This window comes from Barbatula barbatula (assembly GCF_947034865.1).
Source record: "Barbatula barbatula genome assembly, chromosome: 3".
Lineage (NCBI taxonomy): Eukaryota > Metazoa > Chordata > Actinopteri > Cypriniformes > Nemacheilidae > Barbatula > Barbatula barbatula.
Window position 1 is genome coordinate 12,050,149 of NC_136764.1, and position 22,780 is coordinate 12,072,928.

Consider the following 22,780-nt stretch of genomic DNA (forward strand, 5'->3'; position numbering starts at 1 on the left):
GCCCAAGGAACAAAGCCCTGTGGAAATGACAGTAAACATCTATAAGATACCCGAATAAAGACGATATGACATACCTCATTGAAAATACTTTTATTCTATTGTCTGCTGTCATGGTTGATCTCTATAATAAATCGAACCAAATGGTCTGTATGGGCAGCGTTACACAGGTTTTAACAGAGTAAGAGTTTAGAGATTAGTTCAACTCCTCTGGTGTGGGCTGGTGGTGTTGACAGAAGAGAGTTGAAATCAGGTGTTTGGCTGGGCGTGACAGCGCGTCTAGTGCTTGCTTTATGGATGTGAGCTGTGAGGAGGTATGACCCTGTTTGAAACGCTTTGAAAACATTCTGGCTTCCCAAAATAGCATCTGTGTGAGCGTCTCTCAAAAGTAGAAATAAATCACTGGTGGGTTTTTTTAATGGGCATGTCACAATTGAAATTGTTACCTCAGGGGAAACTCGGGGTTAAAGAAAAAGTTCATCTCAAAATCTAAATTGTTATTTTTTACTCATCCACATGATGTTCAAAATGTTCTCCCGGCGTATTCAGAACACAAATAAAGATATTTTATGTGACATCCAAGAGATTTCCAGGCCTTCTCATAGACATCATGGTTATAGTCGTTGTCAAGGTCCAGAAAAATCCTAAAGACATCTTTAAATTGGTCCATCCGCCCATGTTGGCTCAATTGAATTTTTTTGAAGCGATGACATTATTTTTGTGCAAAAAACAAACCAAAATAACGAGATTAATCGTTAATCTATCCTATATAATGTTAATCTAGGCGCATTCGGTGGGGACTGTCAACCTGGAAGCGCAACTCCGTGTTTACAAGCAGACGCACATTGTACAGTATAAACTGATCCTCGCAAAATGTCTGATGATTTTGATATTGAGGAAGATTTGCACTTTTTGCCCAACCGTACAAACCGAATGCTAATCCGACAAAGTTCTCTCGTGAACGCGCACCACACACTGACAATAAAATATATTGATTAACGTTGTAAATTCTGGTTTATTTTTCGCACATAAAGTGTTCTCATCGCTGATGCATTTGTTGCATCAAAGAGTGCAGAACAGTACTCTACTCTCAGCCAGTCTTGTCTCATTGTTCCAAGGTTACTAGAGCGGGCAGGACGCAGTCCAAGGTTACAGAAGCGGGCAGGGCGCAATCCATACCCATACCTGACAAATGCTGTGATGATAAAGCTGGATGAAGGACGTGGTGACTCTACAAAACTTCAGCCGCTATTAGATTATTAATGATAATCTAAATCTCTTAAATCTATTTTTTTTATTAGGCTGCAGCTTCTGCCAGGGGGAACTGGAATCCCCTGGTTAGGCCTGGTTTCCCTCTGAGGTTTTTTTTCTCCTCTAATGGACTTTTGGGTTCCTCGCCACCGTTTGCATACTGTTTTGCACTGTTTGCCTGGCCGGGGGGGCTGCTAGAATTTGATAGTCTTATTTAATAAACACTGCATATAGGAATTTATAGTGTGTCTGATATTTGACCTGTGTTTTGTCTTGCATAACCTTTTATGCTTTACTTATAGTCAATGTTTTCTTGTACAGCTGCTTTGTAACAATGAAAATTGTAAAAAGCGCTATATAAATAAAGCTGACTTGACTTAACTTAATGCACTGTACTTGACTTAATGCACTACTGCACTGTAATTCTATTAACTGCATCTACTCATCTATTGCACTGTAACTTCAATAACTGCATTAACTAATCTACTGCACGGTAACTCTATTAACTGCATCTACTCATCTTCTGGACTGCAACCTATTAACTGCATTAACTCGTATACTGCACCGTAACTTTAATAACTGCATTAACTCACCTATTGCACTGCAACTTTAATAGCCAATGTCAATAATTGATGCATACCTAAATCACTTGCACTCTAAATTATTATCTGTTCATATCCACCTGTACATTAATGTTCATAGTATATAGCCATCTGTCTATATTTTTCATAGTATATACCTACTGTCATATTTTCATAGAACATACCTACTGCAAAATATTTTTATAGTCCATGCCCACTGTATTATATTCTCTCATATTGTATTCTGTATTTATTCTAACTGTATATCCTGCACTTGCTAACTGCACTTCTGGTTAGACCTAAACTACATTTCGTTACACTGTACTTGTATATGTGTAATGACAATAAAGTTGAATCTAATCATCTAAAAAATCAAATTTTAATAAAAGAATCAATTGAGCCACTATGAGCAGATGGACCAATTTAACAATTTTAACAACTATAATCATAACGTCTAAGAGGAAGCCTGGAAATCTCTTGGATGTCACCTAAAATATCTTTATTAGTGTTCCTAAGATGCCGGGAGGTCTCAAAACATGTTGAACGGCGTATGGGTGAGAAAAAAACAAAATTTTGATTTTGAGATAAACTCTTCCTTTAATGCGATGCATTTGTTGTATCACTTAAAGGTATAGTTCATACAAAAAAATGATGTTATCATTTATTCACCCTCATGTTGTTCAAAACCTGTATATTACTCTATCAATGGTTTTGTGTCCGTACAATGGAAATCAATGGGATCTCTTGTTTGGTTACCAACATTCTTCAAAATATCTTCTTTTGTGTTCTGCAGAAGAAAGAAAGTCATACAGGTTTGGAATGACAAGAAGTTGAGTAAATTATGAAATAATTTTAATTTTTCTTTGACATTTAACCACATTGAAGCTATTAAAAACTGTGAAAACATTTGAAAAGCAAAACCCCAATTTCAAAACGGAAGTCATATTATATAAACTAATCGATGCAGCAGGATATTTGTATTATACGCCAAAGGACAACAGGTTCTTAACCCTTAAATAAAATATTACAAGCATGAAACTTTCCTTAACCAAGTGTTAAAGATGAGTTAGGTGAAGCATAAAAAAACCTTTGTGCAAATTAAAGGGAGACCAGGCTCACCTCAGCACGTCGGGGGGCATCTTCATCGAAGCCAGACTGATGTGAGTTAGGCTGAACGCCGAACTGAAGAACTGGCGAAAAGAAGGAAGCGTCTCTCTCACTTTCCTGAATGCGTGACAGAAATCGGGGGAAATTTGATTCATAATATATGAAACTGCACTTCACAAAGCCCTTGGACGACACTGCAGAAAGGGGCTCTAAAGAATACCCTCCGGCTTCTTGAAATGGAGTCGTTTGTGCCTCAATTACGTGTTAAACATTTTAACAACGTTCAACATTTTAACAAGCTTTCTTGGTTTGTGGCACAGAACTGCGGCCCAAACAATTAATCCAGGTGGGACACAACTAGACAAGGAAAATGAGACTGAGGAAATGAGAGCGAGAGAGCAAGAGAGAGAGCGAGAGTCAGGCAGACAGACAGACAGTTTGGGATGCTGGGAAAGAGTAAAAACATGACAGTCAATGATAACATTTATATGTTTCACAGTATGTCCCGAACAGTGACATAATTATTAAAGAGAGAGAGGAGTGTGTGTTGAACGTGTTAACAAGAGCACAGTGTTAAGGGAATATTCCCATTTAATATTCATAAGCTCTCTGTCTTATCAACTCCAACAGATTTCCATAGCTGTCCTCATGTGGCACTAGTGTAACCAGATTTTCTCTCATACACATACGTTTACACATGCCTACAAGTTGAGTCACATATTTAGAGATGCTTTTACAGTCAAAAGTTAATTTTTATGTAGAGTATGATCTCCAAACTTCCCTAGTTAGGGAAGAATGTCGTAACTGACAATTTTCATAGTTTTCCATTTCGTGCTGGCACAAACAAGCATGTCTTACCAGTTTCCATTTATTTTCCCTAAAATAATTAATATCATATTTTGAAGAATGTTGTTAACCGGCACCCATTCACTTGCATTGGTTTTGTGTCCATACAATAGAAGTAAATGGGCTCCAGTACTGGTTAGTTACCAACTTTCTTCAAAACATCTTCTTTCGTGTTCTGCAGTCATACAGGTTTCAAATGACATTCCTCTTTCCAAAGAGGACCATTTTCCCCCTGTATTCTACATTGCTGCACATGTGTGCTCACGAGTGTGGGAGTCTTGGTGGGTGTTGTGAGTGGATGAAATTAGCACTGGGAGAAAGAGTGTGTGCATGTGTTTGTCAGTTCAATGTGCAGACAACCAATCGTCTTCTAAAACTCATCCCTCCGCACATTCAAACCCAATTAAGAGCATATGAATTTGACAGAGCAACTTCTGGATCTGAACAATAGGCCTTGCTAAAATTAGCCTCATATTTCACAGAGTTCCTCATAATGTCGTTAGCCTGATGAGAGGGGAGATGGGATTGTTGTGCGCTTCCAATGGGAGTCAAGTGCAAAGATGGATTGTTGTGTTTTTATATCTTTCCAGCCTACAGCTACACACGCACACATCGGATCATTATAAAGACTTAATGGTTTTGATACTAATGGTATCTTTTTAGTATTTGTTATGCTAATGTATGCTAATAGTGTTCTTTTGCATTCATACATTAAACCATTAGAACATTATTTAGTATGTTTATTAGGTCATTTGAATTCAAGTGGTGGTTGGAATGTGCACAATGTTAAAAATGACAGCTGTTTTTGTCCTGGTTATGTAGGACAAAGCAACACACCCAAAGCTTTAGAAGATCTATTAGTCAACTCAAGACCTCTCGGACATGATGGTTGTCATACTAGGCTAATGAGATTTTTCGAATCCCTGCCCCTAAATCTTTCCCATTTTACAAACCTGTTTACATCATTATATGTAATACAAAACATTACTTGGCCAATTTGTGAGACTTTCCAGGGATGAGGACGATTTAAAATGTCCTATCAAACTTTTAAAATATTTTGCTACATTTATGAGGACATTTTCAAGAATCATGCCCCCTGAGAAATATGTGACCCCGGTCTGTCGAAACCCAGCTAAAGTCTTTTTTTGGGTCATTTACTGTAATCTACATAAAATCATCCAACAAAATGTGAATATATAGCCTTGATATCTTTAAACGGAAAATTCAGATCATTTATTAACCCTCGGGTTGTTCCAAATCGATGTAAATTTATATTTGGAGGAATGCTTGTAACAAAAAAGGTCTTGGCCACCACTGACCAGCATACTACGAGAAATTATAATGGAAGTCAAAAGTGTCCGAGAACAGTTTCATTTCCTACATTCTTCAAAATATATTTTGTTTTCAACAATTTTTTCAACTACGATAGTCAATGACCCTTTTTTCTACTATGGGGGCCAAGAACTGTTTGGTTACAAAGATTCTATCAAATATCTTTCTCTGTGTTTATCAGAACAAAGACATTTTGGTTGAACTGTTCCTTTAATATTGACCGAGTAAGGCCATGTCAAAGACTTAAATTATAGTAAAACTCATGATCAAAATCTTTAATTTGTGTTTCAGATTAGCCTGTGTTTCACAGACAGAGTTACATATAGATTCATTCATACATGCAGTACATATACATTAAACATACTATGTAAATGAAGACATGAAAACTTCAATCAACACGCTAACCTTACATTTTTAAGGTAAATTTGAATGTACTTAACTTAGTTTTTCTTCCAAACCGGAGACATTCCTTAATAACCTGAAGAGGTTTGGTCAGGTCTCACGTTTTTGTAACTGTGCTAGAGGCACCAAAATACACTTCGGTTTGTCGAAGATGAAGCACAACAGATTAACCCATAAAATTTCCTATAGAAACTCTTAAAATCAATCCCCTCTTTCACTTTACACAGCTTTTGGGGACAATTTATTCCGTAAATTACAACTAAGCAAATACACACACAAACATCTGACGTCCTTTAATGCTTCTGGCAGAAACACCATCTGTGAGCGTACCGGCCCATAAACTCTGAACAATGATGTCCCAATTTAACTTATAATCACAGACTGCCAGTATCTATTAAAGGGACTTTTCCCTGCTGGGAAATCCACTTTAATGCAACTTCGGATGGTAGCTGATTTTACCTGCTAATTTAACAAGCTGATCTAGATGGTTAATCAAACAGAGTACCATCTGGAAGACTTGTCAACCTGCTAGACCAGTTGGCAGACCACTTTTAACAAACCAGCTACTAAACTAAAAATCATCTTTAGAAATTCATAGTCGTACTTAAAGTGATATGACCAGGAGGGTCTATGCTAACCAACCAAACTTTGACCAATTGTGCATGAGCAGGTCTTTCCATGTCCTCATAGAAGAAATCATCAAAATGTGTTTTTGCATTAGATGAGTCATACCAACTTGCAATGATGTGCGTGGTTGGGGAAGGTTCGGCTCATCTGCGAGGCTGTCTTAAAAGTGACAGATTATCATGCAGGAGCTCGTGGGAGGCAGTTTAGCTCACCTGTGAGAGAAGGAGTTTTTGGAGAGGTTCAAGTACGAGAGATCAGCACAGCATCCCCGCAGCAGAGCTCCAAATAACTGAGCGAGAAAACGGAAAGACGATGAGACAGTGAAAAGCAAACATAATCGTGTAATTTACGACCACAAAATATAATGGGAAAATCAATCTGAAATCGATGATAAATTGTCATGTCTAGGGTGCAATTACATAAATGGCAGTGAGTAAAAAGCAGTTTGGCAATAACATATTTAGAAGGATGAGATGCACTGTCAACTCACTGAGTCTACGGTACAGTCAGTGCCTGACAAATCCAAATGCACCAGGCAGTTCGGCTGTGCCAGGAATAGGTACAGATTCTGTGAAGAGGGAAGAGATTTGAGGCTCTTAATATGGATGTGAGTTTGTGTACCTGGGTTTGTGTTAGTGTACTTTTTTGGCATCTGTGTGTGGGCGGCAGGGCCGGCGCTACCTATTGGCAGAGCAGGCAGTTGCCTAGGGCATCAGGCTTGGAGGTAGGGCCTCCATAACTGTAACGTGTCTCCAACTTTGACTCACATAACATCAAATTACTGCTACTTGAGTTTTGGATGCGCGCACCATCACATGCAGCTCGAGTCGCGCAATGCATGTAACTGCATATCTCTCTTACAGTCTTTGCCGTTGTTTGGCATAACTCTATTATTGTTTTTATATCCTATTATATTTGTATAATTGTTTATGTACTTCCTGCTATAATTAAATTTTTGTATTGTTAAGCAGAAAAAGAAAATGAACTTCAAACTTCACATCAAAAACACATGGGAACAGTACTTTGTGTCTTGAATGAAAGTAAACAGTCGGATCTACAGTATATCCCTGCTTCGGGTCAAGTCGTTATCATACTGTCTATTTTCAGGTAACAACCGGTACATTATTCCATAAGTACAGTATAGGCAAAAAACCTGCTGCTGTTTTTGTTGTTAAAATGCAACTGGACTGTTAAATAGACCCACTGTACCTGATAGTAAAATCAAATGGTGAAATAAGATTTAGTTAACCCCTACTTTGGCCAAAATAGTCTGTCATTCTTTCTTTCTTTTGAAGCGGAACACACCTACAGTATCCTGTCCACCAGCCAAGACAGGCAGCAAAAAAACTAAACTTATAGTCCTATGGTCCCGTCTCTGAATGTACAACGAGAATAAACACTTTTCTGCAGCTGAGTTTATAAAGAGAATAAACACTTTTCTGCACCTGACTGATTTAAAGTTATCAAAACAGTGCTTTTCCCCCATTTTAAATACATACTAAACTCATTAGAAACTCATCCAAAAGAGTGGAAAAGTAATTGCTGTGTTCCTGTAGAATTATTGCAAAAAAAGGAAATCCTAACTGACCTGACATTTTGTTTAGAGCAATTTCAAATTGAAACAATTACATTTAGTCATTTACCAGACACTTTTATCCAAAGGCGACTTACCAAAAAAGGGGAAAACAATAGAAGCAATTTGTGCAACATAAGAACATGCATAGGTGCAGGTGTTCTCGGTTAGCCTAACACAGTATACAAAGCTAAGAAGTTCTTTTTTGGGGGGGGGGTTAGGAAGGTAGAAAAGTAGAAGACTGTACTAATGGGTCAAATGTTGGCGGAAGAGATGTGGTTTTAGTCTGTAAAGTTCAGCTCATAATGAATTACCACTCCCAGGTATCTGGTCGTTCTGGAAGGAGTACTGTTTGGTCAGGCTGAGTCTTCGGGTCGACCGGGATCACAAGCAGTTCAGTTTTTGCAAGGTTCAGCTGCAGGTGATGGTCCTTCATCCAGAGTGAAATGTCATTCAGGCATTCTGAGATGCGCGCAGAAACCCTGGGATCATTAGGGTGAAATGACAGGTGGAGTTATGTGTCATCCGCATAGCAGTGATAGGAAAAGCCATGTTTCTGAATGACAGAACCTAGGGACGTTGTGTATATAGAGAAGAGCAATTGTCCAAGAACTGAGCCCTGGGGTACCCCTGTACTGAGATGCTGGGACTTAGAGTTCTCACCTCTCCAGGATACTCTGAATGACCTATCCGAGAGCTAAGACTCGAACCATGATAGCGCCGTTCCAGAGACACCCATAGTCTTAAGGGTCAACAGGAGGATGTGGTGGTTGACAGTCAAAAGCAGCAGATAGATCCAGGAGGTTGTTCTGAGTGAGAAATGAGGAGAGCCGGTCAGCTACCACGTGCTCAAGGGTTTTTGCAATGAAATTTCCTAGCAGGGCAGGATTATGAGTGGGTTTCTTCACTAGAGGTGAGATAAGAGTTGAAAATGTAGGTCAGAGCGGGGACAACTGATGGTGAGATGGACTAAAGGATATGAGTGGGAACGGGATCTAGCGGGTAGGTAGTCAGGTGACTAGAACCAATGACCTTGGAAACGTCAGCTTCAAACAGATGTGAGAAAGAGGGGAGCGAACAGGCTTCAGGAGTTTGTGCATGTTCAGGAGGCAGCAGGGCAGTGGAATGACTTCTGAAGGTTGGAGTTTTTTCTACAAAGAGAGATGCAAAATCAAGTCCGATGAAGGTGGGGGGGCAGGCGGGCACAGAAGTGCAGAGTATGTTTTAAAGAGGGTACGAGGGTCGGGAGAGCTGTTGATTTTTGAGAAGTAGTACTGAGTTTTAGCAGAGGTGACATCAGAAAGAAGAGAGTAGAGACTGATAGAGGTGAGCAGGATCATTTGATTTGCGCCACTTCCTCTTAGCAGATCTGAGCTTGGCGTGATGCTCTCTGAGAACATCTGAAAACCAGGGGGCAGTTGGGCCAATGCAGGCAGGTCCAGATGTAAGAGGGAATAAGCTGTCTAAGCACGATGTTAGAGTGGAGCATAGAGTGTTGGTGGCGCTGTAGAAAGAGCTTTTCAGGGGAGGGAGCATGGAGGAGACCTCTGAGGATAAGCGGGAGGGAGAAAGTGTGGGTAGGTTCCGTCGGAATGCAACCAGGTGGGGAAGGTTGTGTTGCGTACGAAATGATCTGTTGTGTGCAGCAGGGTAACCTGGGCATGTGAGTGGAGCTGTGGCGTGTGTAGATAAGATCCAGCTGATTACCAGACTTCTGGGTTGATGAAATGGGAACTCGCTTGAGGTTGAATGACATAATCAGGTTGTTGTCGGCCTGGTTTTTCAAGGTGGATGTTGAAATCTCCAAGTACAACTAGGGGATTACCATCCTCCGGGAAGTATGAGAGATGTACATCCAACTCCTCCAGGAAAAGTCCAAGCTGACCTGGGGGACGATAATTGACTACAGCGTGAATTTTAGCAGGGTGGGTGATAGTAAAAGCGTGAGACTCGAAGGAGCTGTTGTCAGATGCGGGTGCTAGCTGCTTGATTTTCCAATCAGTATAGATAATCAGACCAGTTCCTCCACCTCTCCCTGATGTGCGTAAGCTGTGGGAGAAATTTTTATTATATGAGAGAGCTGCCGGTGTGGCAGTGTCCTCGAGTTTGATCCACGTTTCTGTAAGTGCTAGAAGAGAGAGACCAGAATGTTTAGCAAAGCTTGTAATGAAATCTGCTTTGTTTAGCGAAGATTGGCAGTTCCATAAACCAATAGGAAGAATTATATTGCCTTTGGCATGATACAGTTGATTTACGAGTTGTAGTAACAGTAGGGATATCAAAACACACGGTGAGAAGCTGAGAGTAAGAAATATACAAAAATAATAACAGATTAACTAGTTAAACTTGTTAGATTTTCCCAGTGTAAAAAAATTATTTATTTATTCTAAAAGATGGAAGGGATGGGGTGCTGTGAGGGGCCTCTAAAATAAATTTTGTCTAGGGCCTCCAAGTGTTTCGAACCGGCCCTAGTGGGCGGTGAAGATAGGTCTGTCCATGTGGGGAGAACGAACCACAACAAACCTACATCACAATCTCAATAAAGAGGACATAAGGTTTTATAAAAAGATTAAATAATGGCTTATTTTATATATAAAACTTGCCTTCAGGCTTAGGTTTACTTTTATTAGAGATATTTATATCTAATTTAAATGTTTGGTAGAAATTTTAAGTGCATGTATTTGGTTGCTAATGTATAGGGATGGGTGGTAAGACCCAAAACATATTTTACGGTACAAGTAATTTTATTTCACAGTTAGAAAATCTACCACAGTGATAAATGTATATTTAGTTCTGGAAAAAAATTAAGAGACCACTCCAAATTTTAATTCCATTATAATAGACCACTCCAAGCTTTGGCCATTCCAGTCCATTGAATTTAAACAAAATTTGCTTTTGTTTCATAAAGTCACCCAACAATGTGAAAAGACTAAGAGCACATCAAGACAAATGAAAGCTGTGATAAAGATATATGTTCTCTTTATAAATGTTATATATATTATTTTTAATTGGAATTTGATACCATTGTTGTCAATAGTTCACAAAACAACTAGATCGACTATTTTTTACAGACCTGTATATAGAAACTAAAACCATGTCCCAATCACAGATGTCACACCTTTAAATAATAAACTCCTACTCCTCTTGATCGGTGTTTATCTTTCTTCAAGTTACTTTGCACACAGGCTAGCGCATGCAGCAACACTGCACCAGAGCAGTTGCGAGAGATTCGCAACAAAGGAAGTTAAAATTCTGAGCGTCAGTGATTCATGGAGCCTTCAGATAGTTCAAGGAAGTTATGTTTTTTCTTTTAATTATTTTTTTTAAATTTAAAATTTTTGTATCCATTAAACGACTTACATCTTTAAATGTGTTAAAAGCCTCAGCTCCATGCATTACTAGTAACTTCTGGGAACAATTGTCCCTTCGCAAGCAGTTTGATCTTTGATCAGTTTGATCTGACCAATCATAACGGCGATATTATGTGCCCACGGGACTGCCCGCCATTTTGTCTGACAAACAAACCAGTCTGACAATCCTGTCGTAGTTGAGCTTTGGTTATTAATATGAAAAAATTGCTTTTCAATTATTGTACAATAGTAATCTGCGAGATATGTAACCAGCTTTAATGGACGTTCACACTATAAAGATAAACAATAACTAAGTTATAACTTTTAAAAATCCTTCTAAATGAAAGAGAATGGCACATCACAACTATACCAACACAGATTCAAATCATTAATGTACGAATTACAGACGGAAGCTTTCTGGATGTGTTGTTTTAAGGCGGAATATAATACTTATTGATATATAACTTCCATATTACATGTATGAGCAAGCTGGCAAGATATGCTTTGCATCCCTGACTGTGATGTGATGAGCGCACCTTGCAGCATTTGCAGTGCCGTTTTAAAGGAAAGATGTTGTTTCAGCAAAACAATGAAGTCGTAAAGCAACAGCTGTACTGTTTTTGTTGTATTAATTAACACAAATAAAGATTAAGACACTGGTGGGCTGTTATTATGTTTACTTTCCTTTTCACAAAGAAGGATCACACCCAACCAAAACTCCCCGAAGTTACTCTCTCTCTAAAATTCTTATTAATTATAAATACTTGATACACATTTACTGCGAGTTTAGAATGAATGTAACGTTGTATCCTCAATGTATCCCTCCAATGCATATTGCATACCTTTCTGTCTGAAATTAGCGTGTCATTTTTCCAGAACTTCTTCACTATTTCCCCAGGGAATGCACAAATTTAAACTGAGAGCGCATGGCTGATACGGAAAGCTTGTCGAACATAGCAACAGAAATGAAGAGGGGTGGGGTTTTGCGAAGGGTCACTGCTGTGAAAAAATGTTCCATTGGAGAGAAAACGGAGTTGACGCGACTCTCTCAATGTCTCTGCACCGCACATGTGTTAGCCATGCCCACTTATTTACATAATGTGATATATAGCCTGCTACAGCAGCAACAACACAAACAAATCTTATGTGGCACAAACTTCACTTCCAGTAGTCTTCCGCTTAATAATATTGATTTATAATAATCAATAACTGTTAAGTAGTTTTATTGTAATTTGATACAATTAGTATATTATAAAAATGTATATGAATATAAATGAAATATAAAATAAATAGTTACATTATAACCAAACACAGACCAGAGGTTAACTTCGGGCCAGGGCGGGTGCGTCCGATGAAACCGTTTCTCTTAAAACATTTTATTCTGTCACGACTACACATTTTTATTATCCCGCCAAAACCTACTTAAGTGTTATGAGTGGTTGCTTACTGTAAAGAGCCAGAACCCAAGTCTCCATAACAGTACTTCTCAACCCTGTCTTTTAAAACCAGGCTAATTTAAGAACAAGCATCTAGCAACAAGCATGCACACATTTGCATGTGTTTCGGTTCTAACCGTGGCATCTTCTCCAGACAGAATTCCAGGGTTCTTGCTCAGATCCAGGTGAAGCAGCGAGTTGGAGTAGTCATCACTAGAGCACAGGGCCTGAGAAAGAGATGTGACACCTGCGAGAAATGACAGGAAGATGTCAAATAACACAGTACGACACAGCACCAGCAAACCATAACTCACTATAACAAGCTCAGTAAGCCGGGTGGGTTTTCATCTCGCTGAATACGAGAGTAAAATGCCAGTGATTGCCTTTTATATCTCAAGACAAAAAAGCAGCCTGGCTTATTCTGTTAGGCGGCAGCTTGCCAATGAACTCCGCCAGTACATTTCCTCACTGGGGAATTACACAAACATCTCGCCGTGTTCTCAAAAGGAAGAATTTACTCATCAAAATATTACCAATGCAACCTTTTATGGACTATCACTTCTTGGTTCAGCCTTTCACAGTTGCCGTGGTTTATTCTGATGTGTAAATTTGTTTTTCTGCACCGTGGGCCTTCGATCACTCTGAGGTTAACAAGAAATCCAAACAATGTGTCAGATGTTGAAATGAAATTTTTCAAAGTGGAATGAGACATTTTCGAGGTGTACGTTCTCTCACATAACTTCTTCATTCGATTCGAAACTTTTGTAATGAAGTTGTCACAAATCAGATTACAAATAAGGATTAATGATGGAACGACATTGAGCGGCGACTGATTCATGGGCCATGCTGGATGGCTATCCATCTCTCCCCTCGGTTTAAAATTGTATCGATTGAAAGATAAAACCAAAGAGTTAGCAGACCCTGGAAGCAGCCAAGCCTACGGATAATTGAGTCTGGGCTTTCCAAATGGAGACTGACTATTTGGGTTGACTCGGGTCTGCAGTCAGGTGCAACTAATCCATCAATGATCTTACCCATTTAAGAGAGAACAAAAAACTGGTTCTAGATCAGTGGAGTGAGAGACGTTATATTATCGGCTGAAATGTTACAGAAACATTGTGTAACTGAGTGAGTTAGATCTCTACTGCATATATTTTAGAAAAAGAGCTAAGAGAATTTGCGAGCCAATCGGAGAGGCAATATAAAAACACTGCATGCATTTGGGTTTGGCTCAGGTCTGGTGGTATAAAATTTGGAGGAACCAATCCCTTGTGATAGTGGAAAAGTTGTTACAGATTAAACCAGCAGAGGGGGTTAGATTCCTAAAGATATATAGGTTCTGCACACACCCTTCGAAGACAGCGACGTCTTGGAGAGGTTAAGCAGACGTAAGCCTTTGCTCAGCCGACACACCTGCTGGATGAGATTAGACACACCTGTAGGAAATATACATAAACAAACACATTTACGAGCAGCACATTAACACATATCTTCAGGCAAACAGTGACATTGCTGCTATTTAAATGCATATACAGTACACACAAACACAGATCTCTGTGATGTGATAGGGCATGACATGTGTCAGGCATGTGATGGTACCAATAGAGTCTGACCCTGACACATGAGGACATTCAGTGTATTAAAAATGACTAAAACACAGCACGTGTATAACAATTTCTTATTAGATCTTCGAGGGCAAAAAAAATATTTTCATCATTTTAATGAGGTATAATGTTCTTATATTATACTTGTATATTATTATTATTATTATAACAAATATTATAATATCATATTTCTATATTACGTTTGCTTGACTAGTAGAGGAAGAGTTCATCCAAAAAATAAAAATAGTCTAGTCTAGACTAGTTTTCATATGATATTTTGACACGCAAGATTTGAAGTCACAAATTTCGCCATACTGTACATAGCATTGTTATAGAATTACATTATCTCCAAAAGACAAAATTAAAGATAATATAGAAAAAACCCAATGAAGTTACAGTTCTAATTAAAATACACAATACATGAAGTAGTTAAATTAATGTGGTCAATTTAAAACCAACATTTAGGGTATGATTAACTAAACAGGGCAAAATAGCACAAGAGCGCCATTTTCAAAAGCGCGGATTGGAAATTTCTGCTGAGAAAATACCAGCGCAATATATCATTCTCATAATGACCAACATCTACTAAGAGCAGCGCAAATAAGTTTAAAACAGTACAATGACGAGTGCAAATCACGTTGCGTAATACGCTCCTCCTGTTCGCTTCTGAAGAGGAAATTCCTACAAATGTCTATGCAATATTGGTCAGTTGCGAAAACAGCTGTCTCCACACCTTTTTTGCGCTAATTTTGTCTTTAATAAATACCGACAGTGGGTTTTTTTACGACAAAAGAGGTGTTTGCGTTGCCACAAGCTGTTAGTAAATCTGGCCTTTAATGTCCATTTTATAAACAATTTAAATAAAATGTATTTTAGTATCTATCTGTATCTAGTTTGCACGTGATCTGCCCATCAACCAATCAATGATACAATTCATTGCCAACAATATTAATGATCAATTTAGCAGTTTGTCATTGCAGCCCTACGGCAAACACACAAGACTCATTTTCAAATCAGCAACACACAGAACAAAACAGAGCTCCTAAAATAAACACACCCGACCAGAGACAGAAATAGCAGATGAGCCTGCTGATACAGAAAGTGTAACACAGACAAAGGCAGGGAAATACACAGAGAGAAAGAGAGAGAGGACAGACTTTGATGCATATACCTTGGTTGTCCAGTGAATTGTGGGCCAGGTTAATGGAGTGTATAACTGATGCTGGGTTTTCTGACAGGGCAGTGGCCATTTTCTGTGGGAAATCTCTAAATGACAGAAAGAAAGCAGTTGAAACGGAACCGCAATAAGAAGCACTACATTCTGGGACAGAGATGAAAAATGACAGCAGAGACACGGCAAGGGAATAAGACCGACTACGGCACAAAGGTAAAACGACAGTGACAGAACAAGAAGGGAACTTTTAGATAAAAAGAAGTGCTCCGAGTGATAGATAACAGAGAGAAAGAAACTGAGAGATTTATAACTCACGCTTTAAGACCTGCGTTTTCCAACGTGAGCTCCTCCAAGCTGCTGGATTTACTGACACTGTGCAAAATCTGCTCCACGACCTCTGAACTCTGTGCAAAGAGAGAGAGCAAAATCGTGTCTGAGGTGTGTGTGTGTGTCTGTAAGGCGGAAATAAGAAAAGCACTGGAATTAAATTCTTCGGTAAGACCCTACATAATGACTTTAATCTCATGCACAAAGACTTAACAGCAGATTTCTGAAAGACATCAGATCTGAGAGACATGTGGCCACACAGCCCTTACTTAACGTTAACAGTACAGTAATGTTATCACTGTGTTTTTATACATTACTCTATAGTACTATGTAGTCAAAATTATATGGATTGGACACCCCGGCATTCCAATTCATCCAAAGGGTGTTAACATGGTACTCCACGGCATTTAATCATATATCCTTATTTCGTAACTTATCATCACTTTATAAGACAAATAATTACAGTACTACTACACTAAATTTTAGTTAGTGAGACTAACTAAAACTGGACCAACAAGAAAAAACACACTCGTATTTCACCACACAGAACTATCACACAATGGAGATCAAAAAGGATATAAAATATATTTACAATGCGCAAGTCCTTGCAATAAAGTTTGATAAACCATGAGTTATAAGCCATGGCTGCCACGATCACTGCAAGGTCCCTGTAACAAAACCAGACACAGAAACGACAAAAATCAAAACAGATGGTCTCGCAGAGGTGATGCGACCAACCCGCACGCATTTCTCATGCAATTCCTCTTAAGACGGCATGATCTCCCCGAGACTAAACTAAACACGTTATTATTCACGAAAAAATGATGGATTCAGCAGTAAATGCTCCCTGAGAGAGGAAGGAAAGAGGACAGTGTGGATCGATGAGGAAAACTGATGTCAGGTCAGTGGATTACTCAGTGCAATGTGTCTATGATACAGCTTTTAATATTGGCAACACGCCTAAAACCATTTTACCCCGCAGACGTTACGGCACTCGCAGGAAGAAAAGAAGCAATGGGAGAGAGGGATCCTCCATTAGAGTATATAGCTGATGGCTGTGGTTCATCATTGCTGTGTTTGGATACAGTGCAACTGTTCCCTGCTTCTGAACGCATCTTTTACCGTTCCTGTTAGTCTCTCTCTCTTCAGATGTCTAATGGAACAAATTCTTAAAAATCAATGACATAACATCCTCAAGACAGATGTGGGGTGTGTAGACTGTTATGTCTAAGTGCTCCTGTCAGTGAGATACAAAGAAACCGGTTGAGGTGTTCTGCAGTGTGTTCGTTCATTTTGTGCCTAACTTAGACTTAGGACCACTGAGTCACCGTATACCAGCGGTATAAAATCTTTTTACAGTAACATGTTTGACATTCAGCTCACAAGGCGATTAGAATAAAGTCTACACTTCGGCATGCAATGTTTGCAAAGTTTCTAATTAATGACCATATTTAGGGATAGTCTACCATCCTTTACTCACCCTCTTGTCACCTGTATGACTTTCTTTTTTTCTGTAGAACTAACAAAATATATTTTTGAATGCTGGCAACCAAACAACGGCTGACCCATTCACTTCTATTGTATGGACACAAAATCCATGCGAATTGCAGTTGTTCGACTACCAACCTTTTTCAAAATATCCTATAAAGTCAGTCATGCAGATTGAAAATGACAAGAGGTTGAGTCAATGATGACAGAATTTTCCTTTTGGGCGAACTATCCCGAACTATATAAAAAGTGTTTATTAAAAATGCATATAAACTGAGACATGCACGTTATCTTACTGTTATTTGCATGGATGATTGTAATTTTTTTTATTTTGTTTACGTTTCTTTGTAGTGCAGTTGCACAGTAATTTAGCGAGCCCCTTCAATCTCTTTCATGTCCTTGAAAACAGCACACGGGAGCATGATGTATTGCAAAATGTAGGTCGGGAGAATCCTGCCCATATCTGTATTTCTGTTTGAAAGGATCTGAATCCTCGCTTCAAAATAGGGCAGCTTTAATGGCTTTGCCCTTTAACTGCCTGTGACTTGTATCATTCATAATTGTATGAGCTAGGACAACCAATTTAATGTTTACATAACATTCTGATTAATACAGAATCACAATAAGTTGCGTGCTCATCTAAGAAGTTCAGAAAGAAACCACTCAAACCTGAATTAACCCTACTGGACATATCTAAAATGACAAGCACTATTTCTTGTAATGCAAAAGCTCTTAAAAATGTTAAAATATAAAATCTCTACACATGATTTACATTCAATCTATAAGATATTTCATCATGCGACATATAACCAAAACTACCCTTGAGCAACGTGCCCAATGAACTGTAACATATCTCCAAGTCAGAGTATAAATATTAAGTGCATTTCCTTCCTGATGTGTTAAAAGCAGCGGGGTGGGAGTCATGCGGAAACATGTGCAGAGATGGCCCTGATTCCTACAGGTCATGTATATGCAGGGAGCCAGACCTGCTCCAGACTTAAGACTCAAACTCAGACGTACATCAGCACAAAATCCAAACCATCTGAACTGGAATCAATTCGGAACAGGGGACAACTTGATGTAAAAGGACACTGTGCGACTCCCACCAGACAGGAAGTCAGCAGGGTCAGCAAGGGGCCAAAATGTGTAATTACTAGGGATGTAACAATATCATAATCTCACTGTACAATAATACCTCTATATAAAGCTCACGGTGCAATCTTTAAAAGACCAAATGATGTCTTGGAAACGTGCCATAAGCATCCTCTTTTCTTTATCCTCTAATCAAAACTGTTGCTTAGTGGAATGAGTTATAGTATGAGATGGGTCAAATGACCCAAAAATCTATTTTATAAAATATAGGTAAACATCTTTAATACCTTTAACGAAGGTAACATCTTTAATTTTTTCGAACATTCTCTATGTTAGACCACTCGTTTCATGTGACCCCAATAATATTGAGACAATTTTGCTCGATATCGAACATATTGTTACATCCCTAATAATTACCGTGGCAATTCAGCGCATACTGGAAGCAGTGACAGGCATTATTTACATTCACATTTATGCATTTGGCAGACGCTTTTATCCAAGGCGACTTACATTGCATTATCCTAAACATTTGTTTCTAAGCATGTGCAATCCCCTGGCATTAAAGCCACGACCTTGGCGTTGTTAGCGCCACGCTCTTACCACTGAGCTACAGGAAAGCTCACTTCAGATCGTCTGTGTCAATTTCTTTTTAAATCCCTGTCAATACGGAGCAATTAATGCAGCGTACGGTTTAGATTAGATTTATCTTTTGAAAACGAAGAAGCCATTAAACCGCTGATCTGTGTGATGTAGAGATGGCGCTGAAATTGAGGGCTAATAAGAGGTGATCCCTCATGGCAGATAAAGTACATGGACATCGAGATAAGAACGTTTTCTGGTTACCCGCTTTCCAGGTGACTGAAGTCCAGCAGGTTAAACTCTCTGTTGTCCTGAGAATGATAGATGGTGTCCACATCCTAAAAATAGACATGACAGACAGAAAGATGATAGACCCAGAAAGAAGAAGAAAATAGATTTAGAGGCCAGAAGCAGTGACACTCGAATATATTTTTATAGTCAATAGGAAATTGTTAAACTCTTACCCACTGCACTTCCTCCTTACAAGATATGCCATTGTAGTCACACAGAGCTGCATAGGTCTCAGAGAAACCCCCTTACAGAGACAGAGAAGACCAAAATAAATGACAGTGCCAACCTTCTTCTACAGGTTCTTCAATTGTTCTTGGCGTAACAAATAAGTCCCTTGAAAACCAATCAAAAATCTATAGAGCAGAAACCCTATAAGACTCTTGAGTTGACTTTGTTGTGTTTGGGTTTTAACTGGCCATATGGTTCACATGAATATTAAAAAATATTTTAGTTTTTTATTTCCAACGCTGTGGCGAAACACATGGCACGATTTTATATGATTTGTCCAACTGACAAATCGCTGTATTGAAAACAAACTCAATAGACGGAACAAATTAGCCACCAACTGTTTAAGAGTACATTTGCAGTATATTTTATACTTAGACAGCAGGGAAAGTGGAGAAAAGATCAACACAATAAAAAAATTATGAGGTTGTGTATGCGTGAACCATATACGTGCAGTTATGTTTCTCACCGCATGCCCTTTGGGTCTCCACCGAACTCTCTGAGCTTGGAGAGAATTTCCGACTTCCGTCGCTAACGTCTCCATCTGAACAGAAGATAGAAGGACTGAGAAAGACAGAGAGAAAGAAAGAGAGGATTTGTCAGTATCAGTATTTCAGTTATTCTGACCCAGCATGCGAACACCTGGCCAAAGAGCTGAAACAGAAAAACGAGCTGGAGAGTTGAGAAGAGGCACGCAGAAAGAGTGTGATCCTGCGCTGCGTTAATCTCTTTCCTGTCTGAATATGAGAAAATCTCTCAATTAACTGCTCGGCAGTACCTCACACCCCTGCTGGTCCAGCAGATACCGCGTCCTATAGACAATGTTATTGATTCCACTGCATAAAATAAATTACATTAGCACTACACAATACTGTGCAAGGATTTTAGATTTCTATCTTTGTGTTGCAAATACTGCAGCAGGTCTATTCTCAGCTACAGGCAAACCTACCACATTGTTCACTGGCCACTTTCAAGAAGAATCACAACTATGGTATATTTTTAATACATAAAGTTATGAAAATGAAAATATAACGATTTTATGTCGTATGAAGTGCCGTACATCTATTTGTTGTTTCTGGTTTGTGCATTTTAATTCGCAGAAATCCTACAAAGTATGCTGTCTGTCAAAAACTGTGTGCTTTTTTGGCGCATCTGTATCGCATGATCATTTGCCTTTTTTTAAGTAGAAAACATTTGCATGGATTGATAATTTTTGGTCTCTCGACTCTTTCAACTGGGGTTTTTCCAAAATATAATTAAATATATTGGTAAATACTGTACATTCTCTAAGAGTTTATTTTTCAAGTTTTGACTTAAATAGTCACACTGGCAACATTGGATTTGCCTATATATTAAATTCTCATGACAAGGTTTGTTTAAATTTTACAATTGTTTGTAAGTTTCTTGTACTACAGTTTTATCAGGACACTGTCTCTATTATTGAGGTATAATACGCTTTTGAAGGCATACAATTCTTTCCAGAAATATATTTTTACATGCTGGTTAAAAGTTTTTTCAGATCCTGATAGCGATCACTAAGTGGTCTAAATACTCTATACTTATAAATATCTTCTGTGGAATGTGTAGGTCAGGACTCTAAAATGTTCATCCAATCATTGCATTCAGTCCAAATTAACCACCAAACGGTTCCCTATCATCTAGTGGTAGGATTCTTGAATAAACTTTAAATGTGAAGCATCTATATTATCAAACTTACGTGTAGATGGAGTTGTTGAAGATCCGAGAGAGAGCAAAATTGATGTGGCCAATCAGCTGATCCAGGTGGTCATTAGACTGCAGCCTCAGGGAGTATGTGGACTTGTCCGTTTCTATGACAACCTGTAAAGGAAAGAACATGCTTTAGTGAAGCAAAACGATGGAGAGCCAGGCAAAATAGAGTGAGGCATTCTGGCCACAAAAATTCAAATAATGGAGCTCTACTGATGCCACTAGTACCTGATTATCTGGGTGGGTGTTCATTGCTCGAATCTCCAGAAAGTTGAACGTTTGTTCCACCTGAGGCGAAAATTAGCATTATGCTACATAAGTCAAGCTAAATGAGATTGCTGCAGTGTTTTGAGACGGAGCAGCCAGGTGGTGTGTAATTGCCTACCGTACCTTGGTTGGTATCTTGGGGGACATAAGGTACAGCCGCCATGTTGCCAGAGCCTGAGAGACAAAACAGGGGCCAATTCACAGTAAATAAAGTGCAGAATTAAGGCACATTACACACATAGACAATTCTCATTTTGTTTCGGTACCTTACAATTTCGTGATTATGGGATGTTTATGAAACAGCTACTGCAGTAAACTTTCAGTGCTTATTTCACTATGAATCCTTACCTCACAAGAGTTAAAAATATAAAAGCTGTAGCTAACTCCAAAAATTATTTTTTGTCATCATATATTCACCTTCACGATGTTCCAAATCTGCTTTACTCTGTAAAACAAGATATTGAGGAACACAGATGCTACAAAAGTCCTTTTAGGGAAACCACACACACAGTAGTGGTCATATTTGTTCTCAAGGACAAAGAACATCTTATTGGTATTGTTGGAACAGTCTGGTAACAAAGTTTTAAATTATAAACTAAAAGTTTCATAAAAATAAAAAATTGCTTCCTTTTCATGATTACACCTCAACCTCAGTGTCTACTATCTTTATGTATGTGAATCTGAATTTCAACAATTTTATTTGTAAAAAGAGCTATAGAAATAAATACATTTTAATTGAAATTGAAATATTTCCCAATATATCAAAAGACAACATAGTACAGACCAAAAATTAGATACCACTTTTTCTGTCCTCTTTAAGATTCATCCAGCATTTACCACCTATAACAAAAATTAAGGTGTTGCTGTCTTTCTAACCAAACCAAAAACCATAGCAGACATTATATAACTCCTAAAGCATCAAAAAAGGAAGTGTAACGTGACTATTTCTTTTTCTAACCCGCTGGCAAATCGACACTCTTCACCCGGCGTGACTAGTTTCTTGTTTGCTGACTTGTCCGTTACATAACACAAATGGATTCATAAGGGCGGTAAAAAAGGAGCTTTTGAAATAATGACTCATTATTGAGGGCTATAACAAAGTTCTGGGGCGACTATTTACACAATGTGCTTTAACAAGTGTTGTTGTTTTGGACTGTTTTTGAAGCAAGACACAGAGAGAAGCAGAGAAAAGGGCTTATGTGATGTCTGGGGATTATATGTAGAAACATGAAAGTGATGCAGTACTATATTTTTAGGGCGAGAAAGAAAAGCAGGAGAGGGTGTAAGAAAAAGCAGAGTCAGGTCTGGAGAACCTCTTAATCTCATTCATAGACTTCATCTTCTCTTCTGCAGTCAGCCCCTAAATATTTTTACCGTCTAAACATCTCCCGCTCCATCTCTCTGCACTCCTTTCTTCGACATTCTCATCCTGTTCTACATTCTTGTCTAATCCACGATGTATCCACTCAAATTCGCTCTATTCCTTCCCCTTATCTCAAACTT

The 22,780-nt window shown here is 38.6% G+C and overlaps 1 protein-coding gene across 2 annotated transcripts in view; it reads right to left on the reverse strand.

Annotated features, from left to right (window-relative positions):
- The window catches only part of carmil3 (capping protein regulator and myosin 1 linker 3), a 51,844-nt gene that overhangs the window by 21,358 nt on the left and 7,706 nt on the right, over positions 1–22,780 (reverse strand). For both annotated transcript variants that reach the window (XM_079453100.1, XM_079453099.1), the window contains exons 3-17: positions 21,401–21,451; positions 21,239–21,298; positions 21,000–21,121; positions 19,752–19,846; positions 19,231–19,301; positions 19,031–19,104; positions 16,200–16,275; positions 15,596–15,684; positions 15,278–15,372; positions 13,852–13,938; positions 12,640–12,749; positions 6,634–6,711; positions 6,356–6,432; positions 2,949–3,053; positions 1–17 (exon numbers count right to left, since the gene is read on the reverse strand). The exon at positions 1–17 is cut by the window's left edge and continues 53 nt beyond it. In XM_079453100.1, coding sequence (XP_079309226.1) covers positions 1–17; positions 2,949–3,053; positions 6,356–6,432; positions 6,634–6,711; positions 12,640–12,749; positions 13,852–13,938; positions 15,278–15,372; positions 15,596–15,684; positions 16,200–16,275; positions 19,031–19,104; positions 19,231–19,301; positions 19,752–19,846; positions 21,000–21,121; positions 21,239–21,298; positions 21,401–21,451 — 1,207 coding nt within the window. The remainder of the gene's footprint in view (positions 18–2,948; positions 3,054–6,355; positions 6,433–6,633; positions 6,712–12,639; positions 12,750–13,851; positions 13,939–15,277; positions 15,373–15,595; positions 15,685–16,199; positions 16,276–19,030; positions 19,105–19,230; positions 19,302–19,751; positions 19,847–20,999; positions 21,122–21,238; positions 21,299–21,400; positions 21,452–22,780) is intronic.